The sequence below is a fragment of the Petromyzon marinus genome, chromosome 28, assembly GCF_048934315.1.
Source record: "Petromyzon marinus isolate PM22_M1 ecotype Great Lakes invasive population chromosome 28, UKy_Petmar_22M1.pri1.0, whole genome shotgun sequence".
Taxonomy (NCBI): Eukaryota; Metazoa; Chordata; class Hyperoartia; order Petromyzontiformes; family Petromyzontidae; genus Petromyzon; species Petromyzon marinus.
Window position 1 is genome coordinate 7,385,319 of NC_133694.1, and position 19,658 is coordinate 7,404,976.

The window sequence follows — 19,658 nt, forward strand, 5'->3', positions numbered from 1 at the left end:
CGTTTCGTGAGACAACCGTGCTCATCGGAAGCGCGCAGTTCGAGTTCAGTAAACTCTCTTCCAATGGGACTCTGTACTAACCTGTAACGTATATAGACGAAAAATCACATGCAAAAGTTGACAAAGAGGAAATACATTGCTGGGGGCGTAGGTGAATTACACTCACCTCCGATTGGCACGGTTGGCTACGTACGGCGCGAAAGAAGTTCAGCATACACACGCACACCCTGTAATCCATCGCACATAAAACTGCAGGGCACTTAGTTGGCCACCAGAGGGACAGTATAGCAAATGTGTTTGCTGAATTACAATTCGCAGTTGTGAGTGCTATCCCCATTGCATAGCGTGGGTTTGTTTCTGGGTATTTTGGTATCTCTCCCACGTGAAATTGAATACTCAACAAGGCATTGGCGAAATATTACAAGCATTGAAGCTCTTCTGTGTAAATAAATAAAACATCTTATGTATGGGGCACCGTAGTGGCGAGATGTTAACGCCCTCGCCTGCCATGCAGGAGGTCGTGGATTCGATCCCGACACCGACGCCTGTATATTTGGGAGTTTGCGGTGTCTCTCTCCTCGTGGTCACGTCCATTTTTCTCCGGGTCCTCCGGTTTTTCCCTCCACATTGAGAACCAACACGCATTTAGAGTATTTGGCTGCGATACATGTCCACGTGACGATAACCCGCTTCGTTGAGCTATCATACGTGGCCTGGTCGCTTCTGACAAAGAGCTACGTAGCTCAGTTCGTGTTAGATGTGGCTATGCTGCTGTCGTGGCGTCATGGTTGTCACACTGGATGGACTTGCGAGCCAGAGGTTCGCCGGATCGATTTGATCTCCAGACGCAGCAGTTGAAACAATGGGACAAAGTTTCTTAAATCGCCCCCCTCCCCCGCCTCTATTCGTCAATCAGTGTAATTGAGTTCACGACAGTTCGTCGAGTGGCAGGTTACGTGTGGTGGGGCAAAGCGTCATTACCATCTACCTCTTCCAAGACATTTGGCCAGCATTAAGGAGGAGGCCAAATAATGTTGACTATAGAGGGCCTCTCTGGCAGTGGCATGAGCGAGTAATTGCAGGGCTGCATCTCTGTAATTGAATGTTATTCTTTGACAAATGGATGATGGTGACTGCTATAGCTTTGTGCTTACTCACATTAACCCGGTCAGCCGGTCATCCTCGCAGCGGCTTTTGGCTCATGCGCTTTCAGATGCACTTCTGCAGCTGTCTGGAATGTTCTTCCTTCCTATATTAGGAAGTCACTGGAAATATGCACTTGCAAATCATCTAGATTGAGCACTCATTTCTTGAGAACTGCTTTTTGTGTTCAATTTGTTGTCCTTGCCCCGCACCTCCTGTTAGCACGGTTGGCCATGTATGGTGCGAGAGAAGTTCGACATACATACACTCACCCACTCACTGACCTACTCACTCAATCACAATTGACTATGTACGGTGCGAAAGAAGTTCAACATACATACACTCACCCACTCACTCACTTACCCACTCATTGCTGACTATGTACGGTGCGAAAGAATTTAAACATACATACACTTACCCACTCACTCACCTGCTCACTCACCCACTCACTGAAAAGACAAACATCCCTCGTATAGCCTTAACAGACTGTCGGAGCAAGTGCTGTTAGCGAGCACCTATGAAGGCCGGAACGGTACACGAGGGGGTGGATGGCCAGCACCACGCCCTACCGCCTTTGTCTCCCTAGTGGCAATGTTTACACACTGCACCGGGTACTAATTTGATGCTGAGTCGACCTAGGGGAGGCCCAGGACCGGTTCAGATAATCGTCACTGGTGTTGGCCGTGAGCGGGAATCGAACTCATGTCGCCGGGTTCATAGAGCAGCGCGCTGACCACTACACTATCAGCTCACTCACCCGCTCACTCACCCACTCACTCACCCGCTCACTCACCCACTCACTCACCCACACACCCACTCACGGCCGGTGACTAACGTTGGGAAAGAAGTTCAACATACCTACACGACATAACGCAGCTGTCCGTGTGCACCCTCTGTGGCACCGCAGCTGACCATGAAGGAGCACCTGGCGACCTTTTTCGACAACCGCACGTGGGGCATCGACAGCGTGAACCTGAGCAACGTGACCCTGCAGCCTCCGAACCCCACGTATCACGACCAGTGGCTGCAGTGGACGCACACGGGTCTCACCTCGCTCCACATGCTCGCCATGTTCGCCGTGTTCAAGGTGCCGATATATCACGCTGGTGGCACCGTGGTGGCTAGGAGATGTTGACTCCCTCGCCCGGTATGCAGGAGGTCGTTGTGGGTTTCGGCCCTGGTGCCTGCTTTAGATTTGCAGTTTGATTGTGTCTTTCTCTCTCTCTCTCTTTCTCTCCCCGTGGTCACGTGGATTTTTCTCCGGGTCCTCCGGTTTTTACCTCCACATTTAGAAACGTGCGTTTAGAAGAGTATTTGGCGGCTAGAAATGTCCACGTGAAAAGCCACTTCGTTGAGCTATCATTTGTGGTCAGCTTGCTCAGTTAGCCTTGCCTGATAAAATAGCAAATATTTTAGTTTTATTTTACATAAGCAAACTAAACACGCAGCTTTTTCGTAGTCAATATTACGATTCTAGATTTATTTTTTTGAGTCTGACCACATATTGATGTGGCCAAATATGTGTCGTTAAGACCCTTCACCATCCGATTTTCTGATTTAGCTTCAAGCAAAACATCGGATAGAATCGCCAAATTTGGCTGTGATTACTATTCTTCAATTTACCGGTGAGATAAAGCAATCATTATTGGCGCGTTACACGCTTGTATTGCGTGGCAATTTAAGTCATGGTAAATTTTCTCCGTTTATGATTACAACACAAATACAGCAGATACATTAGATAATTGGAGTGGTGGCTTAATGGTTAGCGCACTGCCCTATCACCCCAGCGACCTGAGTTTGAGTCCCTCGCCACTGCTGACGCCAGTGTAGAGTGATATCTGAAACAGGTCCTGTTCTCCCTTTTCACCAACTCACAGTGACCACTGGCGGAGCCAGGGGGGGGGGGCACGTGCCCCCCCAATCATCCGATCGAAATCCCTAATTTCGATCGGATCATTGGGGTTTATTAGTAATAATTCGGCATTTTGGGACCCCCACTGCCACTGTGTAGCATATTATTATGTGCCAGGGACTCTATGAGATGATAGGACAATAGTCTGAGTCTATAATTGGCAATAAGTAACGGAAAAGCAGTTATAAGTGACTCACAGAATTGTGCGCAGTTGCGTACACAGCACACGACTTCCCTGAAGGCATCAACACCTTCAGCGAGCGCGATGCCGATCACACAACGCGGTTCGAATTCGACCCTCGATCGACGTCTGCGCCATCGCCACACAAGCGTCCTCGAATAAAAAGCAAGGGACAAGTCCTTACTTACTAACAACTCCTTACTTACTAACAACTCCTCTATCATTTTTCATCGCTGGACGGGCTGCCCCCCCCCCCTACCTGAAAATCCTGGCTCCGCCATTGACAGTGAGCAGCATGGTGAAGTATGCTCGACCAACTCCCCGTGACCGACAGGTGCATGTGGAGGTCTTCATCCAGAAGTGGATTGGCAAAGGCCTGCCAATGATTGTCACCGTCTATGACAATCGATCACAATGTTTAACCGCACCAAACGCGTGCGTGCCTTTCTCTACCCTCCCTCCCAACAGTTTTTCATGCTGATCCTCGCCACCACATTGCCTGTTCCCGCTGGTTATTTCCTGCCCGTGTTTGTGTACGGTGAGTACAGACGGTGACCTCGGAGGCGACCCCACACCATTGTCTAGCACGGCCCTCGCTGTAAACCTCGCGATCGGCGGGGGGGGGGAGCGCACCGAGGACGTGATCGCCATACGATGCCGAGTAATGCCGTGATGACGGCAACTCAAGACGCTCTGTCCGCATGAAGAGTGGAATCGATGTTTTTTTCGATTTAAAAGCTTTCGTGACTGCAAGGATTCATCTTTTTTGGTTCTTTCGGTAAAGTCACGTAGAATGAGGTTAACGTAATAAAATAATAAAATAAAATAACACAATAAAATTTCTCACGACGTTTCGGCCACAACACAAGTGGCCTTCTTCAGGTGAAAGGAACAAACCTGTCGTCCCGACAGTCGTCCCGACAGGTTTGTTCCTTTCACCTGAAGAAGGCCACTTGTGTTGTGGCCGAAACGTCGTGAGAAATTTCATTGTGTTATTTTATTATTTTATTATTTTATTCTCATTCTACGTGACTTTACCGAAAGAACCAAAGAAGATCGATATTTTTGTTTCGTGTTCGAGAGAGACTGCAGACGGGCAGGCTGGCAGGTATAGGACTCGAGCTGAGTCTTTGGATTGTCCGTGTGAGGGTATGTGCGGTTGTTGAGCCTTTAGCTCGATTCGTGAGTCTCTTGCTCTCTATGTGAGCCTGTGGATATATCTGTGCGAGTGCGGCTGATTGAAATAGGATGTGGATTTATACAGGGTGTAAATTTGATTACATCTCAAGACGATCTATATAAACTGTGGGTAGATTTATATATAGGGGGAGTCAGTGATAGAGGAAAATTCAGAAGCTTTTATCCACCTATTTATTACAATATTCAGTCTCTTGGCAAAGCAGTTGATACAAGGGATCAATATTCTTGAATCCCATCGCCTCTGTCCACCCAGCAATAATATAAGTGGGTAGAACACAGCAAGTCCGATCGGCAGGTTGCGGTGGCGAGATGTTAACTACCTCGCCCGGTATGCAGGAGGTTGTGGGTTCAATCACAACCCTGACGTCAGCTGTATATTTGGAGTTTTCAAGTTCTCCTCATCGTTGCGTCGATTTTTCTCCAGGTCCCTCCGATTTCCCCCTCCACATTTAGAATGAACACACGTTTAGAGTCTTTGTCTGCTAGAAATGTGCACGCGATAAGCCACTTCGTTGAGCTATCACGTGTGGCCAGGTCGTTTCCGAAATATAGCTAATCGCTCAGTGAGCTTTGCCTCGCAAAAAAAATTAAGTCAATATTTTTTTTTAGGTCACGTATAGTTGGGCAAAGTGTGGCTACTCCCACATCTTCCGTAGATTTTTGTCCAGTGTGGAAGAGTAGGCCAAAACACACCCTCGAGTGGAACTCTCTAGGGCTGCCCCCTGATGGAGGCCCTTCCACCGGCAGTGACGTGAGCGAGCAATTGCAGGGCTGCACCTTTACCCTCTTCCGTCTTCTCCTTTTCACAATTTATTCATCACCGCGAGACTGAATGGGCGTCGACGCATTGGTCGCTCATTGTTTCATTGTCAATCACAAGCAGGGGTGAGAGGACACTCGAGAGCCTGGGTGGTGCCTGGCGGGCGAGCCGGGGCTGGGTTTCCCGAGCAGGCGAGCGTCAGCGCGCTCGTCTCCGGGTGCGTGCTCGCGGGAGCGGTGGCGCTATGGTTAGCGTCACCGCATGCGCTGCGCTAACCCGGTGAGCCGAGTTCGATTCCTGCTCGTGGCCGACACCGGTGGCGGTTATCTGAACCGGTCCTGGGCCTCCCTGTATTGTCGACTCGGCCTCAAACGAGTACCTGGTTCAGGTGTTGTAAGCATCGGCACTCGGGAGACAAAGGCGGCCGGGCGTGGTGCTGGCCACCCACCCACTCGTGTGCCGTGCCGGCCATGCTCGCTGACAACACTTGCCCCCAAAAGTCGGTTCAGGCTTCACGGGGGATCTTTGCCTCGTGTGCTCACGGCAGTATACGAAGAAGGTGGCATCCAGGCCGCGGTGGGAGTGCAGCTGCGGGCGGTATGAAATGTGTGCATGTATGTCTTTTGCGTTGTCACCCGTGCTAAATTTGGGATCCTGGTTTGGTTACCAAGCGAACGCCCTCCCCCTCTCTCCCCTTCCTGCACCTCGGCCGGGTAAAAATGCGCGACACCGCTCAACCTGATCCACTGAACGCGCCAGAGCGGAACGCTTCCTAGAACGGACGGCTCCGCTACTGCCTGGTTGTAAACTTGGATAGGAGACAACCTCATGGGAATGAATACCAGGCGTACTCATTCCCAGGTTGAATACTGCGAGGCACGTAGCGGCTTTGGGAGGCCTTCATCCAGCAGTGAATAGATCATGGCTGATGATGATTGTCCTTCCCCAGCACCTTCGATTAGCGCGGGCCGGCTACGTACGGTGCGCAAAAGAGGTTGAACAATATAGTGCGTGCGTGCGTGCGCACGTGAACACATCGTTAGCGAGTGACGGCGACAGTTGGAGTCAAATATCGGGAGTCAACAATGGGGCCCCCTGACCCCGTCACATTAAGTCCGCGCACTGCAGAGCGCAGCCTCCCACCGCGAGCGTGGGGGGGGGGGGGCGCTGTCTGTGCCCATTGTTCTTGAAGCAGGCATCACCCCTCGCATTGTCCCCCTTCCAGCCAGAGAAGGGGGTGGGGAAAAATAATATCCCGCTCGGTAGACCCAGTCGCTCGCGTCTGGCAGAGATCATTGCGCACGTACGCTAGGATTCCCCAGGGAGACCCCGGCAGGTTTTCAAAAAAATTGTCCCTTCTCCCCCCCCCCCAAAATGTTATTACAATTACGCTGTCGGTGCCGTGTCATGAGGTGACGAAATCATTCGGAACTCTCGCAGGCGACAAAGATCCCTCCGCATAGCCCCGTAGACAAGTGCTGTTAGCGAGCACCTATGAAGGCCGGCCCGGCACACGAGGGGGTGGGTGGCCAACACCACCCCCGGCCGCCTTTGTCTCCCCAGTGGCGATGTTTTACACATCGCACCAGGTCCTCATTTGAGGCTGAGTCGACCTAGTGGAGGCCCAGGCCCGTTTCAAAAAATCGCCACTGGATGTTGGCCGCGAGCAGGAATCGAACCCGGGTCGCCAGGTTCGTAGCGCAGTGCGCTAACCGCGACGCTGCCGCTCCCCACACACCGCACACTCCCACACATCGCCACCGTTAAACGTTTGTCGCTTGGCAGAGAAGGCTCACTGGCTGGAGGTCGCCAGAGAGACCCAGGTGTCATGAAAGATTCAACACATTCGTCGATAACACTACCTGAAAATGACAAATATATGTAGTAGGTGACGTTTCGGGCTACGGCCCTGCTCCATAGCACAAAGTGTCATGGATCAACGGACCAGGATGACTAACAGATGTACCACTTTCACTCGCTAATGTATCCCATTGCTCCATATATCATATGCAGTATACCATAAGCATATAACATATACATGCGTTCAGGATGTGCATGCGTACGCAAATAGTGTCGCATTGTTTCAGTTTCAGTTTAATTTATTTTGGTATAGAGCCCTGTGAGCCATGCAGCTCTTGAATCGGGTACAACCGCAACAAACAAAAAACAAAATCATGAACAAGAAAACGTCTTAAAGTGACTATGTGTGACTGTGCAAACAGAAAATCCAGGAAAAAACAGCAAAATATTCCTGAAAAAGCATCGTACACCAACGCTGTGTGCAAAAAATCCCAGTGGGATGCAAGTCAAACAACAACAACAACAACCACAAGACAACTTAGATTAAGGCCATCAGTCTAACTCCGTACTACAATAAACAAAATGGCCAAACCAAAAAACTTTTCTAAATCACCAAAATAAAGCCATAAAAGCAATGTAACAGTGATCATAGGAACTGTGACCGAATTTTCACAATAAACGACATAAACAACATGTAACACCAAACCCTAGAGCCATAGCTGGATGCATGAGTCACTCCACAACAACAGGAGCATCAGTCGGAGTATCAAATTTTTCAATGCACCTTTAAGATCAGCACACTAAATCAAAATACAGATAATACTTTGCAGCGGTCATCCGGAGCAAAACATTTTATTTTATTTTAGGCCACTGAATAGCAGTGGCAGCTAGGGGTGTACAACTCCTCTAGAGCAATTTTGAGTGAAGATCTCATAGGTAGTGATTCAAGTTTCAGTTTATTGGCAATAGCATTCCAGACCCGGGGGCATCAATCGCAAAGGCCCTTTCTCCAGGTTTTGTACGGCAATAGGAAATGTGAAGCTGGTAAATGAGTAAACACCTGAGGTCAAATTTGTTCTTTGAAACAGAGAGGAGATCCAGCAGGTGGTCTGCGGATTTTTTTGTAAGCACATCTTTAATAAATAAGATCTGGTGCACAAGCCGTCGAACATTAATACATTGAAATTCAGTGGTGCCAACGTGAAACCAAACTTTAATTTTAGCAGGTAAAGCCCACTTGGCTGTTGGCTTCTTTTTTTCAGAGGCGACCTGGCCACACGTGATAGCTCATCGAAGAGGCGTTTCGCTCCACGTGCTCAGAGAACTTCTTAACGAACTGAAATCAACTCGGGGAGCTGTACATCACAACTGCACACACCTATGCAGAAGTTCGTATATGTATTTATTGCGCTCGACTACCATCAAAGCCTCACCGAGTCTCACGATTCTTTCTCAGGAGGGTCCTGCCAAGTTTCCGCAGTAGGGGGGGGGGGGATGATTGCTACTGCATGTAGATTCCAAATGAACGTGGACCAGGACACCGGATTTTTCTGTTGCGTGTAGTCACTTAAAGATGTTTCTTGTTCATAACAGGGTTTTTCCCCTTTTTTTTGGCTACAAAACTGAAACCTTTTTTACAAGGATTCATGTCTGCATTAACCACAATACCTGCAGTCAAAATGCAAGCAAAAACATACTATGATAATATATGCATTGTCCTTGAAACTGATTGGTCCACACCAAGGGACGGCTTTCTTTCTTGGTGTGGACCAATCAGTTTCAAATACATATTATAATAGTATTTTTTTGCTTGCATTTTGACTGCAGGTATTGTGGTTAATGCAGACATGGAATCCTTGTAAAAAGGTTTCAGTTTTGTTGTCAGAAAAAAGGGGAAAAAAACCCTGTTATTACGTTTCTTGTTCATGTTTTGTGTTTTCTTGCGGTTGCACGCGAGTCAAGAGCCGCATGGCTCACAGGGTAATACGTACCTAATAAATGAAACTGAAACCTAAATTACCCACTCCTGCGAATGACGTCGGCGAATCTTTAACGTCCGCTTTGAAGCACACGGCATGCGTTCTTTGTTTGGTCAATACGCACCGCAGTGCTAAACCGGGGAATCAAACCGCGAACCTCTGCAGCAAGCGGCGAACGTGCTACCGCTTGGCCATGGTCCACCGCACCTTAAATAAGCAATTAATTCCGAACTCAGCGCGCCGCTCCTCTTGCTGGTCCTGTGCGCCAGGTGCCGGACTCGGGCGGCTCTATGGAGAGCTCATGGCCAAGATGTTCCCGGATGGCATCATCGCCGAAGGAGTCACCATTCTGATCCACCCGTCCGCCTATGCGCTGGCAGGTACGTACGTACGCGCGTGCGTGCGTCGGCCAGATGAACGCCACAAGTGAATGGTCACTTGAATATTCTCCCAGCATCTACATTTCTTAAGGGACAATCTGACAAAATTGGCCGGGACTCTCTCTCTCTCTCGCTATCTCTCGTTCTCTCTCGCTCTCAGAGGCAGTGGCGTAGCTATCGAGTGTGCAGGCGGTGAAACTGCACCTGGGCCCACAGCCTGAGCCTGCGAGCAGAAGGGGAGAACTTGTGCAGGAGGCCCCGTTTCATTCCTTGCGCCAAGGGTCCGTGCTAACCACACTATATCCGCCACCGCTCAAGAGTTCAGTAAAGACCGTGTCAGAGACACTGCTACGAGCCTGGGTTCCTGACGTGTATTTTGAATGTCACTCTAAACATCTAATGCAAAGTGTCTCCACCCTCAAATGAGTGTTGGGAGGTGCTCATTGTTGTCAGTCGCCAGGAAATGATGGTGGTGGTGGTGGTGGTGGAGGAGGAAATTCCACGTAGCTTTGGTAGAAGCTCTCACCAGGTTATAAATGTATATATATAAAGCTCCCTACTTAATTAGGAAAGTCTCACTGAGTCTCAAGACTCATTTCAGTAGGACCCTGCATTAGTCAACACCATGAATGTGTGTGTTGGCATGTATAATGAGATTTGTTAATCCAGGCAAAAGTATCTGACCTCTACTCGAAGCAATCACACGTTGAACTCATCCCTGCGAAGCTGGGAATGGTAGAAACGTGGTCAGATCACTGTTGCTGAGATGCTAGTTTTCTGTCAAAAGTAGTTCTGTAAAATCAAATTCCCTGGACCATTCTCTAACATAGTTGGCGTGGTCTTGGACAGTCCCGAATTAACACTCTGGAGACATGACGCCGCCGATATCACAGTAGGATGAAAAGAATACTAATAAATGTTTTTATATCAACACAACCCGTCTTTTACCTCCAAAAAATTACTCGACCCCTATTATCCACATGCCAAACGCTTTGGTCAATGGTCCACGCGCCATTTGCAGAGCGCCTATGCCGTTTGTATGTATGTGGAACTTCTTTCGCACCGTACGTAGCCAACCGTGTGAACCGGACGGGCGGGGGAAAGGCAACAAACTAAACCCAAAAACCAGTTCTCAAGAAATGAGTTTTCAAGTTAAGTTTGAATGTGCATAGCTCCAGTGGCTTCCAAACAATGGAAGGTAGAGCATTCCAGATGGCCGCTCAAAGCGCATCTGATAGCACTCGATGCGGTGATCGGCTTTGTTCGATGGTGAGCCAAAAGCCGCTGCTGTGAGGATGACCGGAGTTTGCGTGATGGTTTATTGTCCTTGACGAGATCGGCGAGGTGTTGTGGTTCATTTGTTGCAAGTAAATTTTGATTTAAAGCTTTCGTGACTGCAGTAATTGTTGCAAGTACTTACGCTGCACGCCCGCAGCACTCCATCCTGACTTTAGCTAAACTATTTATATTTTATCAGGCAAGGCCCACTGAACTATATATATAGCTCTTTTTCAGAAGCGACCTGGCCACAAGTGATAGCTCAACGAAGTGGCTTATCGCGTGGAAATTTACAGCAGCCAAACACGCTTAACGAATTTCTATTCAAAATGTGGAGGGGATAAACCAGAGGATATTGAGAAAAATCCACACGACCATGGGGAGAACACGCAAACTCCAAATATACAGGCATCAGGGCCGCGATGAAACCCACGACCTCCTTCATACCATGCGAGGTAGTTAAAATCTCGCCACCGTGGCCACCGTGGTGTGAGATCGTCAGCTGGACACTCCTGAGCCATCAGGGTCTACCACCAACACCTCAGTCGTATCAGGCCAACCAGGGCACGCGAACTCCAGATACAGAGCAGGCGTTGCGCCTCCCAATTCCCGCACGGCCGCTTTGCCCACGGCGCGAAAGGCGTCAGCGTTGGGCTGGAGCCCCTCGACGACCTCCCGCGTGCCGGGCGAGGCAGTTGACCGTCTCCCTGACTGCAGGCGCGGCGGCGTACTCGGGGGCGGTGACGCACACGCTCTCGACGGCCGTGCTCGTGTTCGAGCTGAGCGGGCAGATGTCGCACATCCTGCCCGTGCTCATCGCGGTGCTCATCGCCAACGCCATCAGCCAGCGGCTGCAGCCGTCCTTCTTCGACGGCATCATCATCGTCAAGAAGCTGCCCTTCATGCCCATGCTCGCCATGGGCAAGACGGAGTAAGGGGCACCCCCCCCCCCATCCCCCATCCTCCCCCCCACCACCTCCTCCCCGACTGCACATCACAATGATGTCATCGTTATTGTTATAATATGTATTATGACGAAGGTTGTTGTTGTTGTCAATAATTGTCATGGCATTATGATCGTGTTGCGTCGTAATTATTACGCGTATAATATGTATGATGAGCGTACGAATTATTGTCGTTATGTATTACTGTTCTTAAATTGTCTTCATTGTTATAATTATTGACTTTTAAAAAAGACACGCGCACGCACGGCACAGCTTGCGACATGTACAAACGCTTTTCTGCCCCTGCTGTCTGCTGGCCGACGAGGCCTTGACGGAGAAGATCCATCGCTTATTGGTGGGGCTTTGCTCGGCCAAGACGATTCCTGTGACTTCCCGCAGATCTCACGACGTCATGGCTGAGGACTTCATGACGACCGACGTGAAGTACGTAACGAAGGAGAGCACCTACAAGGACGTGAAAGACCTGCTGATGAAAACCAAAATCCGCGTCTTCCCCCTGGTCGACTCGAACGGTGCGTTGGCGTTCGCCGAGCAAGCGAGCGGCGTCGCCGTAACGCGTGGGTAGCGTGGGTTCTCTCGCAGACACGGTTGTGAGATTCGTGATGTTTGGCTTTGGCCGCACCAAGCGATCTGAACAGACTTGTATGAGAATAGGTTTTCTCCTTTTTTCTGGCAACAAAGCAGCTGTGTTAAGTTGTTAAAACACCAAACTGAAACCGTTTACAGGGAATCATGTCTGCATTAACCACAATACTTGTGGTCAGAATGCAAAAAAATACACTGATAATATATGCATTGTCTTTGAAACTGATTGGTCCACACCAGAGACAGCTTTCTTTTGAGCCTCGTCTCAAAACGGTGTTAGACCAGAGGACGCCAAAAGGCGTGAATTTGTATGGTTTAAGATCCCTCCGCTACCCGACACTGCCAAACAAATACATTGTTACCTGGACGTGTGTGTGCCACTCTCTTTCCTAATTAACCCCTATTTACCTCTGTCACCATCTCTACTCATTTCCCCTATATATCCCTCACCACCATCTCTACTCATTTCCCCTATATATCCCTGCCACCATCCCTCCTCATTTCCCCTATATATCCCTGCCACCATCCCTCCTCATTTCCCCTATATATCCCTCACCACCATCTCTACTCATTTCCCCTATATATCCCTGCCACCACCTCTACTCATTTCCCCTATATATCCCTGCCACCATCCCTCCTCATTTCCCCTATATATCCCTCGCCACCATCTCTACTCATTTCCCCTATATATCCCTAACCACCATCTCTACTCATTTCCCCTATATATCCCTGCCACCATTTCTCATTTCCCCTATATATCCCTGCCACCATCTCTACTCATTTCCCCTATATATCCCTCACCACCATCTCATCTCATTTCCCCTATATATCCCTGCCACCATCTCTACTCATTTCCCCTATATATCCCTGCAACCATCCCTCCTCATTTCCCCTATATATCCCTCACCACCATCTCTACTCATTTCCCCTATATATCCCTGCCGCCATCCCTCCTCATTTCCCCTATATATCCTTGCTACCATCCCTCCTCATTTCCCCTATATATCCCTGCCACCATCTCTACTCATTTCCCATATATATATCCCTCACCACCATCTCTACTCATTTCCCCTATATATCCCTGCCACCACCTCTACTCATTTCCCCTATATATCCCTGCCACCATCCCTCCTCATTTCCCCTATATATCCCTGCCACCATCTCTACTCATTTCCCTTATATATCCCTCACCACCATCTCATCTCATTTCCCCTATATATCCCTGCCACCATCTCTACTCATTTCCCCTATATATCCCTGCAACCATCCCTCCTCATTTCCCCTATATATCCCTCACCACCATCTCTACTCATTTCCCCTATATATCCCTGCCACCATCCCTCCTCATTTCCCCTATATATCTTTGCTACCATCCCTCCTCATTTCCCCTATATATCCCTGCCACCATCTCTACTCATTTCCCATATATATCCCTCACCACCATCTCTACTCATTTCCCCCTATATATCCCTCACCACCATCTCTACTCATTTCCCCTATATATCCCTCACCACCATCTCTACTCATTTCCCCTATATATCCCTGCCACCATCTCTACTCATTTCCCCTATATATCCCTCACCACCATCTCTACTCATTTCCCCTATATATCCCTGCCACCATCTCTACTCATTTCCCATATATATATTCCTCACCACCATCTCTACTCATTTCCCCTATATATCCCTCACCACCATCTCTACTCATTACCCCTATATATCCCTCACCACCATCTCTACTCATTTCCCCTATATATCCCTCACCACCATCTCTACTCATTTCCCCTATATATCCCTGCCACCATCTCTACTCATTTCCCATATATATATTCCTCACCACCATCTCTACTCATTTCCCCTATATATCCCTCACCACCATCTCTACTCATTACCCCTATATATCCCTCACCACCATCTCTACTCATTTCCCATATATATATATATTCCTCACCACCATCTCTACTCATTTCCCCTATATATCCCTCACCACCATCTCTACTCATTACCCCTATATATCCCTCACCACCATCTCTACTCATTTCCCCTATATATCCCTCACCACCATCTCTACTCATTACCCCTATATATCCCTCACCACCATCTCTACTCATTTCCCCTATATATCCCTCACCACCATCTCTACTCATTTCCCCTATATATCCCTGCCACCATCTCTACTCATTTCCCATATATATATTCCTCACCACCATCTCTACTCATTTCCCCTATATATCCCTCACCACCATATCTACTCATTTCCCCTATATATCCCTCACCACCATCTCTACTCATTACCCCTATATATCCCTCACCACCATCTCTACTCATTTCCCCTATATATCCTTGCCTTATTGACCCCCTATTGACCTCCCGCCCCCCCCCCCCATCGTCAACCCACAGAGTCGCGCGTGCTGCTGGGCTCCATCAAGCGCATGGAGCTCATCCGCCTGGTGGGCGACCAGCTGAGCTCAGAGCGCCGGCTGGAGCACCTGCGGCGGCGGCTGCTGGCGGAGCACGCGAGCGGCGAGGAGCAGCCCCACGACTACCTGCACGAGGTCCTCTACCCTTGCCCGTCCAAGCGAGGACGTCCGCCACGGAGGCGGAGCGATGTAATCGTCTCGCTCGTGCGCGCGAGCGAGCGTACACCGGCGTGCGTGCCGGTGCCGTGCGGATTTTGTTGTTGTTGTTTTATTGGCATGTTCATTGCGAGTGCTGTGTGTGCGGTTTTGTTGGCATGTTCATGTTCATCGCGAGTGCTGTGTGTGCGGTTTTTGTTGGCATGTTCATCGCGAGTACTGAGTGTGCGGTTTTGTTGGCATGTTCATGTTCATCGCGAGTGCTGTGTGTGCGGTTTTGTTGGCATGTTCATCGCGGTTCATGCAGACAGGATTCCCGGCGAAAGGTTTCTGTTTGGTGTTTGAACACCGTAACACAACTGTCTTATTACCAGAAAAGGGTGAAACAAATTCGCATATGTTGATACTCGCAAGAAAGGTCCCATGGTTGTTGCTGTTGTCATCATCGATGTTGTTGTGTTTGTGTACCGAGTTGGGGAGCGGCGGCGTAGCGGTGAGCGCGGATGCGTTACAAACCCGGGTTCGATTCCCGCCCACGGCCAATACAAGTGAAGATTGTCTGAATCGGTCCTGGGCCTCCCCTAGGTCGACTCAAATGAGTACCCGGTGCGGTGTGTAAACATCGCCACCGGGGAGACAAAGACAGCAGGGGGCGTGGTGCTGGCCACTCACGACCTCGTGTGCCGTACCTGCATTCATAGGTGCTCGCTAACAGCACTTGCCCCATCGGTCTGTGAAGGCTACATACGGTGGGATCTTTGCATTCGGAGATGCTGAGTACAGGGGCCAAGTGCGCAAACAAGCAACACCATCAAAGTTGTAATGGATAAGCGTGAGACGCGTTTATTAAATGGAGCAGTGTTATTGTAAGAACTTGGAGAAGAGAGATGATGGGCAGGGAATTGCAAAGGTGAACAGCGCGAGGTAAGATGCAAAAAGAGAAGGGTTGTGACCTGCGGTACCGTGAGAGATGGTGACAGCTTCAGGAGGCCTTCATCCAGCGGTGGATTGATCGTGGCTGATGTCTTTTAAATACTCTAGGGGTGATTTAGACTTCTTTTAAGTCAGAAGTCCCATGAAGCCGCTGTATGTGTGTTGTTTGTTTGTCTGGATCACTTCCCCAGCAACCGCTTCACCAATTTCGATGAAGTGTGATTTAAACAGCTTGTGACGTCGATGTAGCGCATGCAAATGTGGTAAAAATGTTACATGAAAGAAAACAATTTGATCGTATAATTCCGCTGATGCCCTACCACTCTGCTGCTACGGCACGCTCTGGCTTAACGTCCCTGTGGAAAAGACGACTTTTACAAAAATCCAAATACTTAGTACCGCCATCAGAAAGCGTTTAGAACACTCAACTTGGCAATGAAGGTCAACTTGGCGAGGAGGTTTAGCTGTAGAGCAAGTGGCTCCCGAGCAGAAGGTTGTGAGTTCAAATCCTGGTTGGTGGTTGCGGGGTTGACTCAGCCCATCATCGATCAAAACAAACGAGTATCAGTTTGTGGGGAAGTCAACAGTGCTCATCCTATGGATAGACTCACCTCCGCCATATGATCGAGGAGTTTCCAGCACTGGCTGAGCGCTGTAAACGGGATCTGCGGACTGCCTCAATGCTCACTTGAGCAGGACATCACCTTGACCATTATCATTATTATCGTTATAAATGTAAATCCTGTGCACAAATCCGCTGGAGAAAATGTGGTAAAATTGAAACAATTATATTTTGAATACTAAATCTTGCATTCGCTCTTTCTTCCTGCAGCTTTTGCCTGGCAAAATTAGGATGCCAAGGTACATGTTGGAGGGTAAGGCAGTCATTGACATCGTCTGATGTGTATAGTGTGTGTGTGTACACATCAACACTCGGGAGACAATGACAACCTTACCAGCCCTTGGTAAACCGTGCCGGCCTTAATAGGAAGCCACTGGAGCTATGTACTTTTACATCTAGATTGAAAAGTAATTTCTTGAGAACTGCTTTTTGTGTTTAGTTTGTTGTCCTTCCCATGCCTCCGATTAGCACGGTTGGCAACGTACTGCGCAAAATAATTTCAACATACATACATACAAATCAACACAGGTCAATCTGGCTCCAGACATCATCATTGTTTCATGTCTAGACCAAATAATCTCAAGTAGGATCTAGAGTCCCTCCAAGGTTTTATTGTGATCTACTCTTCCACGCTGGTTAGCCGTCCTAGAATAAGGGGGGGGGGAGTACACACACTTTACCCTACCGATATAATAGTTGCTCCCTAACTGCACTTGCCCCATTAGTCTGTAAGGCAAATCAGGGGTTGGGTGAGAGTGAGAGTGCCGAGCTGGTATTGCTGAGATCCTGGGTTTGAATTCTGGGATTAAATCGGGGTTTTCAGGCACAGTGAGCAGATGGTCTTAAGTCAGTCACTAATCACTGCACTTGATTGGGCTGATTTATAGTTGGAGGAAATTGAAATATCAGTTTGACCGTCATGCAATGAACATTAGTCGCAGTGGGAAAGTTCTTTCCCCGTAAAGTGTGGACCAGAGGTCACTTGAAGGCATTTCAGAGGTAGCTCTGTGATATCTACTTCTAACATTGGGGGGGGGGGGTGGGGATTGCATTGATTTATGATATATCCGCACGGATTATATTTATAAAAATTTGGGGGGAGGGGAATACAAAACATTCTAAACGAATCAAATAATACATTTTAATTGATTAATCGAAGGTGCTCGACATAGCTGACAAAACAATGACAGAATTGAATTTCGATGGGAGCGGTGTACAAGGATTGAGGAATGAGTGACAGCGATTAAGGGTACTTAGGGATCACCAAAGGGTAGGGGAGGGATGCGAATGAGTGGAGGGGCGAGGGGAGAGAAGAGGAAGATAATGGGCAATAGAGGAGAGGTGAGGCTTTAAGAGAGGAATGGAAGGAGGTTAAGGAAAGGGACTGCTTAATGTACAGTGTCAGTGTTGAGTCGATGGTGCAGTGTTGAGTCGTCTATGGTGCAGTGTTGAGTCTATGGTGCAGTGTTGAGTCTATGAGCAGTGTTGAGTCTATGGGCATGTGTTTAGTCTATGGTGCAGTGCTGAGTATATGTGTAGTGTTGAGTCTATGGGCAGTGTTTAGTCTATAGTGCAGTGTTGCGTCTATGAGCAGTGCTGCTCAATATACAAGGAAAGTTTATTCCAGTGGAGGAGTGCAATAACTGATAGAGACAGAGAGAAGATTGGGAATGAAGAGGACGAGAGGGGGCATGTAAGGAGATGAGAGAGGCGAAATAATCGAATGATTGTTACTTCCCGAGAGCCACACGCAGTGATTCACTCACCCTGCCGCATGGAACGCGACCTGCCGTGAAGGCATCACCGCTGTACGTTTCCTTGCAGACAGGAGTGGCTCAAAGAAGAGATCAATGGTTCTCCTCAGTGGCGAGGACATCATTCCAAGGCCCAGCAACCAGGTGAACATCCACCCGGCCATTCACTAGCATCAGCCCAAACGTGCACTGTTGAATTGGCGAAGTCTTAATTCGTTAAGTGTGTGACTGCTTAAGTGTGTGACTGCGTAATCCGGTGTTGTTTTTTGTAATATAACTCTGTTTGTCTTTCTCAGTTTGAATCGAAGAAAGTGAAACTCCTATTGGGGGTAAGAACCAAAATTATATGCTTAACCTTTATAAGAGATTAATATTCATGATATACATTACTTTATCCCAATAATTATAATATCATTGTTCAGCGGATGGCCCAGGACCTGTTTAAATATCACCCACCACTGATGTTGGTTGTGGCCAGGAATCAAAAGGCATACCACTGGGTTCAAAGCACAGTGTGCTAACCACTGCACCACCACTCACCCCAATAATTATTATTATTCATTAATTTATCCAGAAAGCCTCATTGAGTTTCAAGACTTTTTTTGCGTGACCACGCGATTGCATTAACAGTAAATGATTTGAGCGTTAAAAAGGTCCTCGTTTTGAATTCATCCACAGGATGGACACGCTATCTTGGAAAGCATGACAGATGAAGAGGTGAGACGGACAACTATTGTCTGCCCCAGCAATGCTGCACAGATTTGTGCTGTGTTCTCCTCGACTCGGCACTTATCACAACGACAGCCTGACTTCCCTCCATGTGAACTAACGACAAAGATCCTCCGTATAGCCTGAACAGACTTTTGGGGCAATTTCTGTTTGCGGGCGCCTATGAAGGCTCGGCACAGCACACCAAGGGGGTGTGTGGCCAGCACCACGCCCGACCGCCTTTGTCTCCCCAGTGGCGATGTTTACGACACATACTTCGTCGCACTGGTCAGTGTGGGATTGTGGGTGGTGGGTATAAGGACCGGGTTTAGGTTTCGCTCGCCACTGATGTAATCCTTGGCTGGGGAGTCGGACCCAGGTTGCAGGGTTCATAGCGCAGCGCACTGACCACTGCGACATCCCGCACTAGCCATTACATAAAACATTGATTAAAAAAAAGTGAATTAAATGGAAATCGAATAGGATGCTGAAAATAATACATTCACGATGACCATGGGGGGAACATAACATTGCACAAACTTTGAAGAAACTCGATTGTAAATTTAAACGAGAGTTCAAATGTGTGATGGTAAAATAATGACGATCCCAGACTCCTAAATTGACTTGGCGGAAGGGTCAGGGTTAGAAAGCCTTAGGCCCAGGAGATGAGTTTTTTTGAGTTTGTAAAATGAGATGTTAACTGGTGAGATGTTAACTACCTCGCCTGGTATATAGGCAGTTGTGGGTTCGATCCCGACCCTGACAACTGTATATTTGAAGTTTGTATCTTCTCTCCGTGGTCGCGTGGATTATTCTCCAAGTCCTCCGGTTTTTACCTCCACATTTATAATCAACACGTATTTAGAGTATTCGGCTGCTATTC

General features: G+C 48.4%; 1 protein-coding gene across 2 annotated transcripts in view; it reads left to right on the forward strand.

The window, feature by feature from the left end:
- LOC116946971 (chloride channel protein ClC-Kb-like) overlaps positions 1-19,658 on the forward strand; it is a 41,963-nt gene that overhangs the window by 18,421 nt on the left and 3,884 nt on the right. The window contains exons 11-20 of one of the 2 annotated variants that reach the window (XM_032962275.2): positions 2,051-2,230; positions 3,705-3,774; positions 9,245-9,355; positions 11,351-11,564; positions 11,977-12,110; positions 14,583-14,791; positions 16,524-16,566; positions 18,138-18,211; positions 18,364-18,396; positions 18,746-18,784. In XM_032962275.2, the coding sequence (XP_032818166.1) occupies positions 2,051-2,230; positions 3,705-3,774; positions 9,245-9,355; positions 11,351-11,564; positions 11,977-12,110; positions 14,583-14,791; positions 16,524-16,566; positions 18,138-18,211; positions 18,364-18,396; positions 18,746-18,784 (1,107 nt within the window). The remainder of the gene's footprint in view (positions 1-2,050; positions 2,231-3,704; positions 3,775-9,244; positions 9,356-11,350; positions 11,565-11,976; positions 12,111-14,582; positions 14,792-16,523; positions 16,567-18,137; positions 18,212-18,363; positions 18,397-18,745; positions 18,785-19,658) is intronic. The other variant, XM_032962276.2, reaches the window with a different exon arrangement.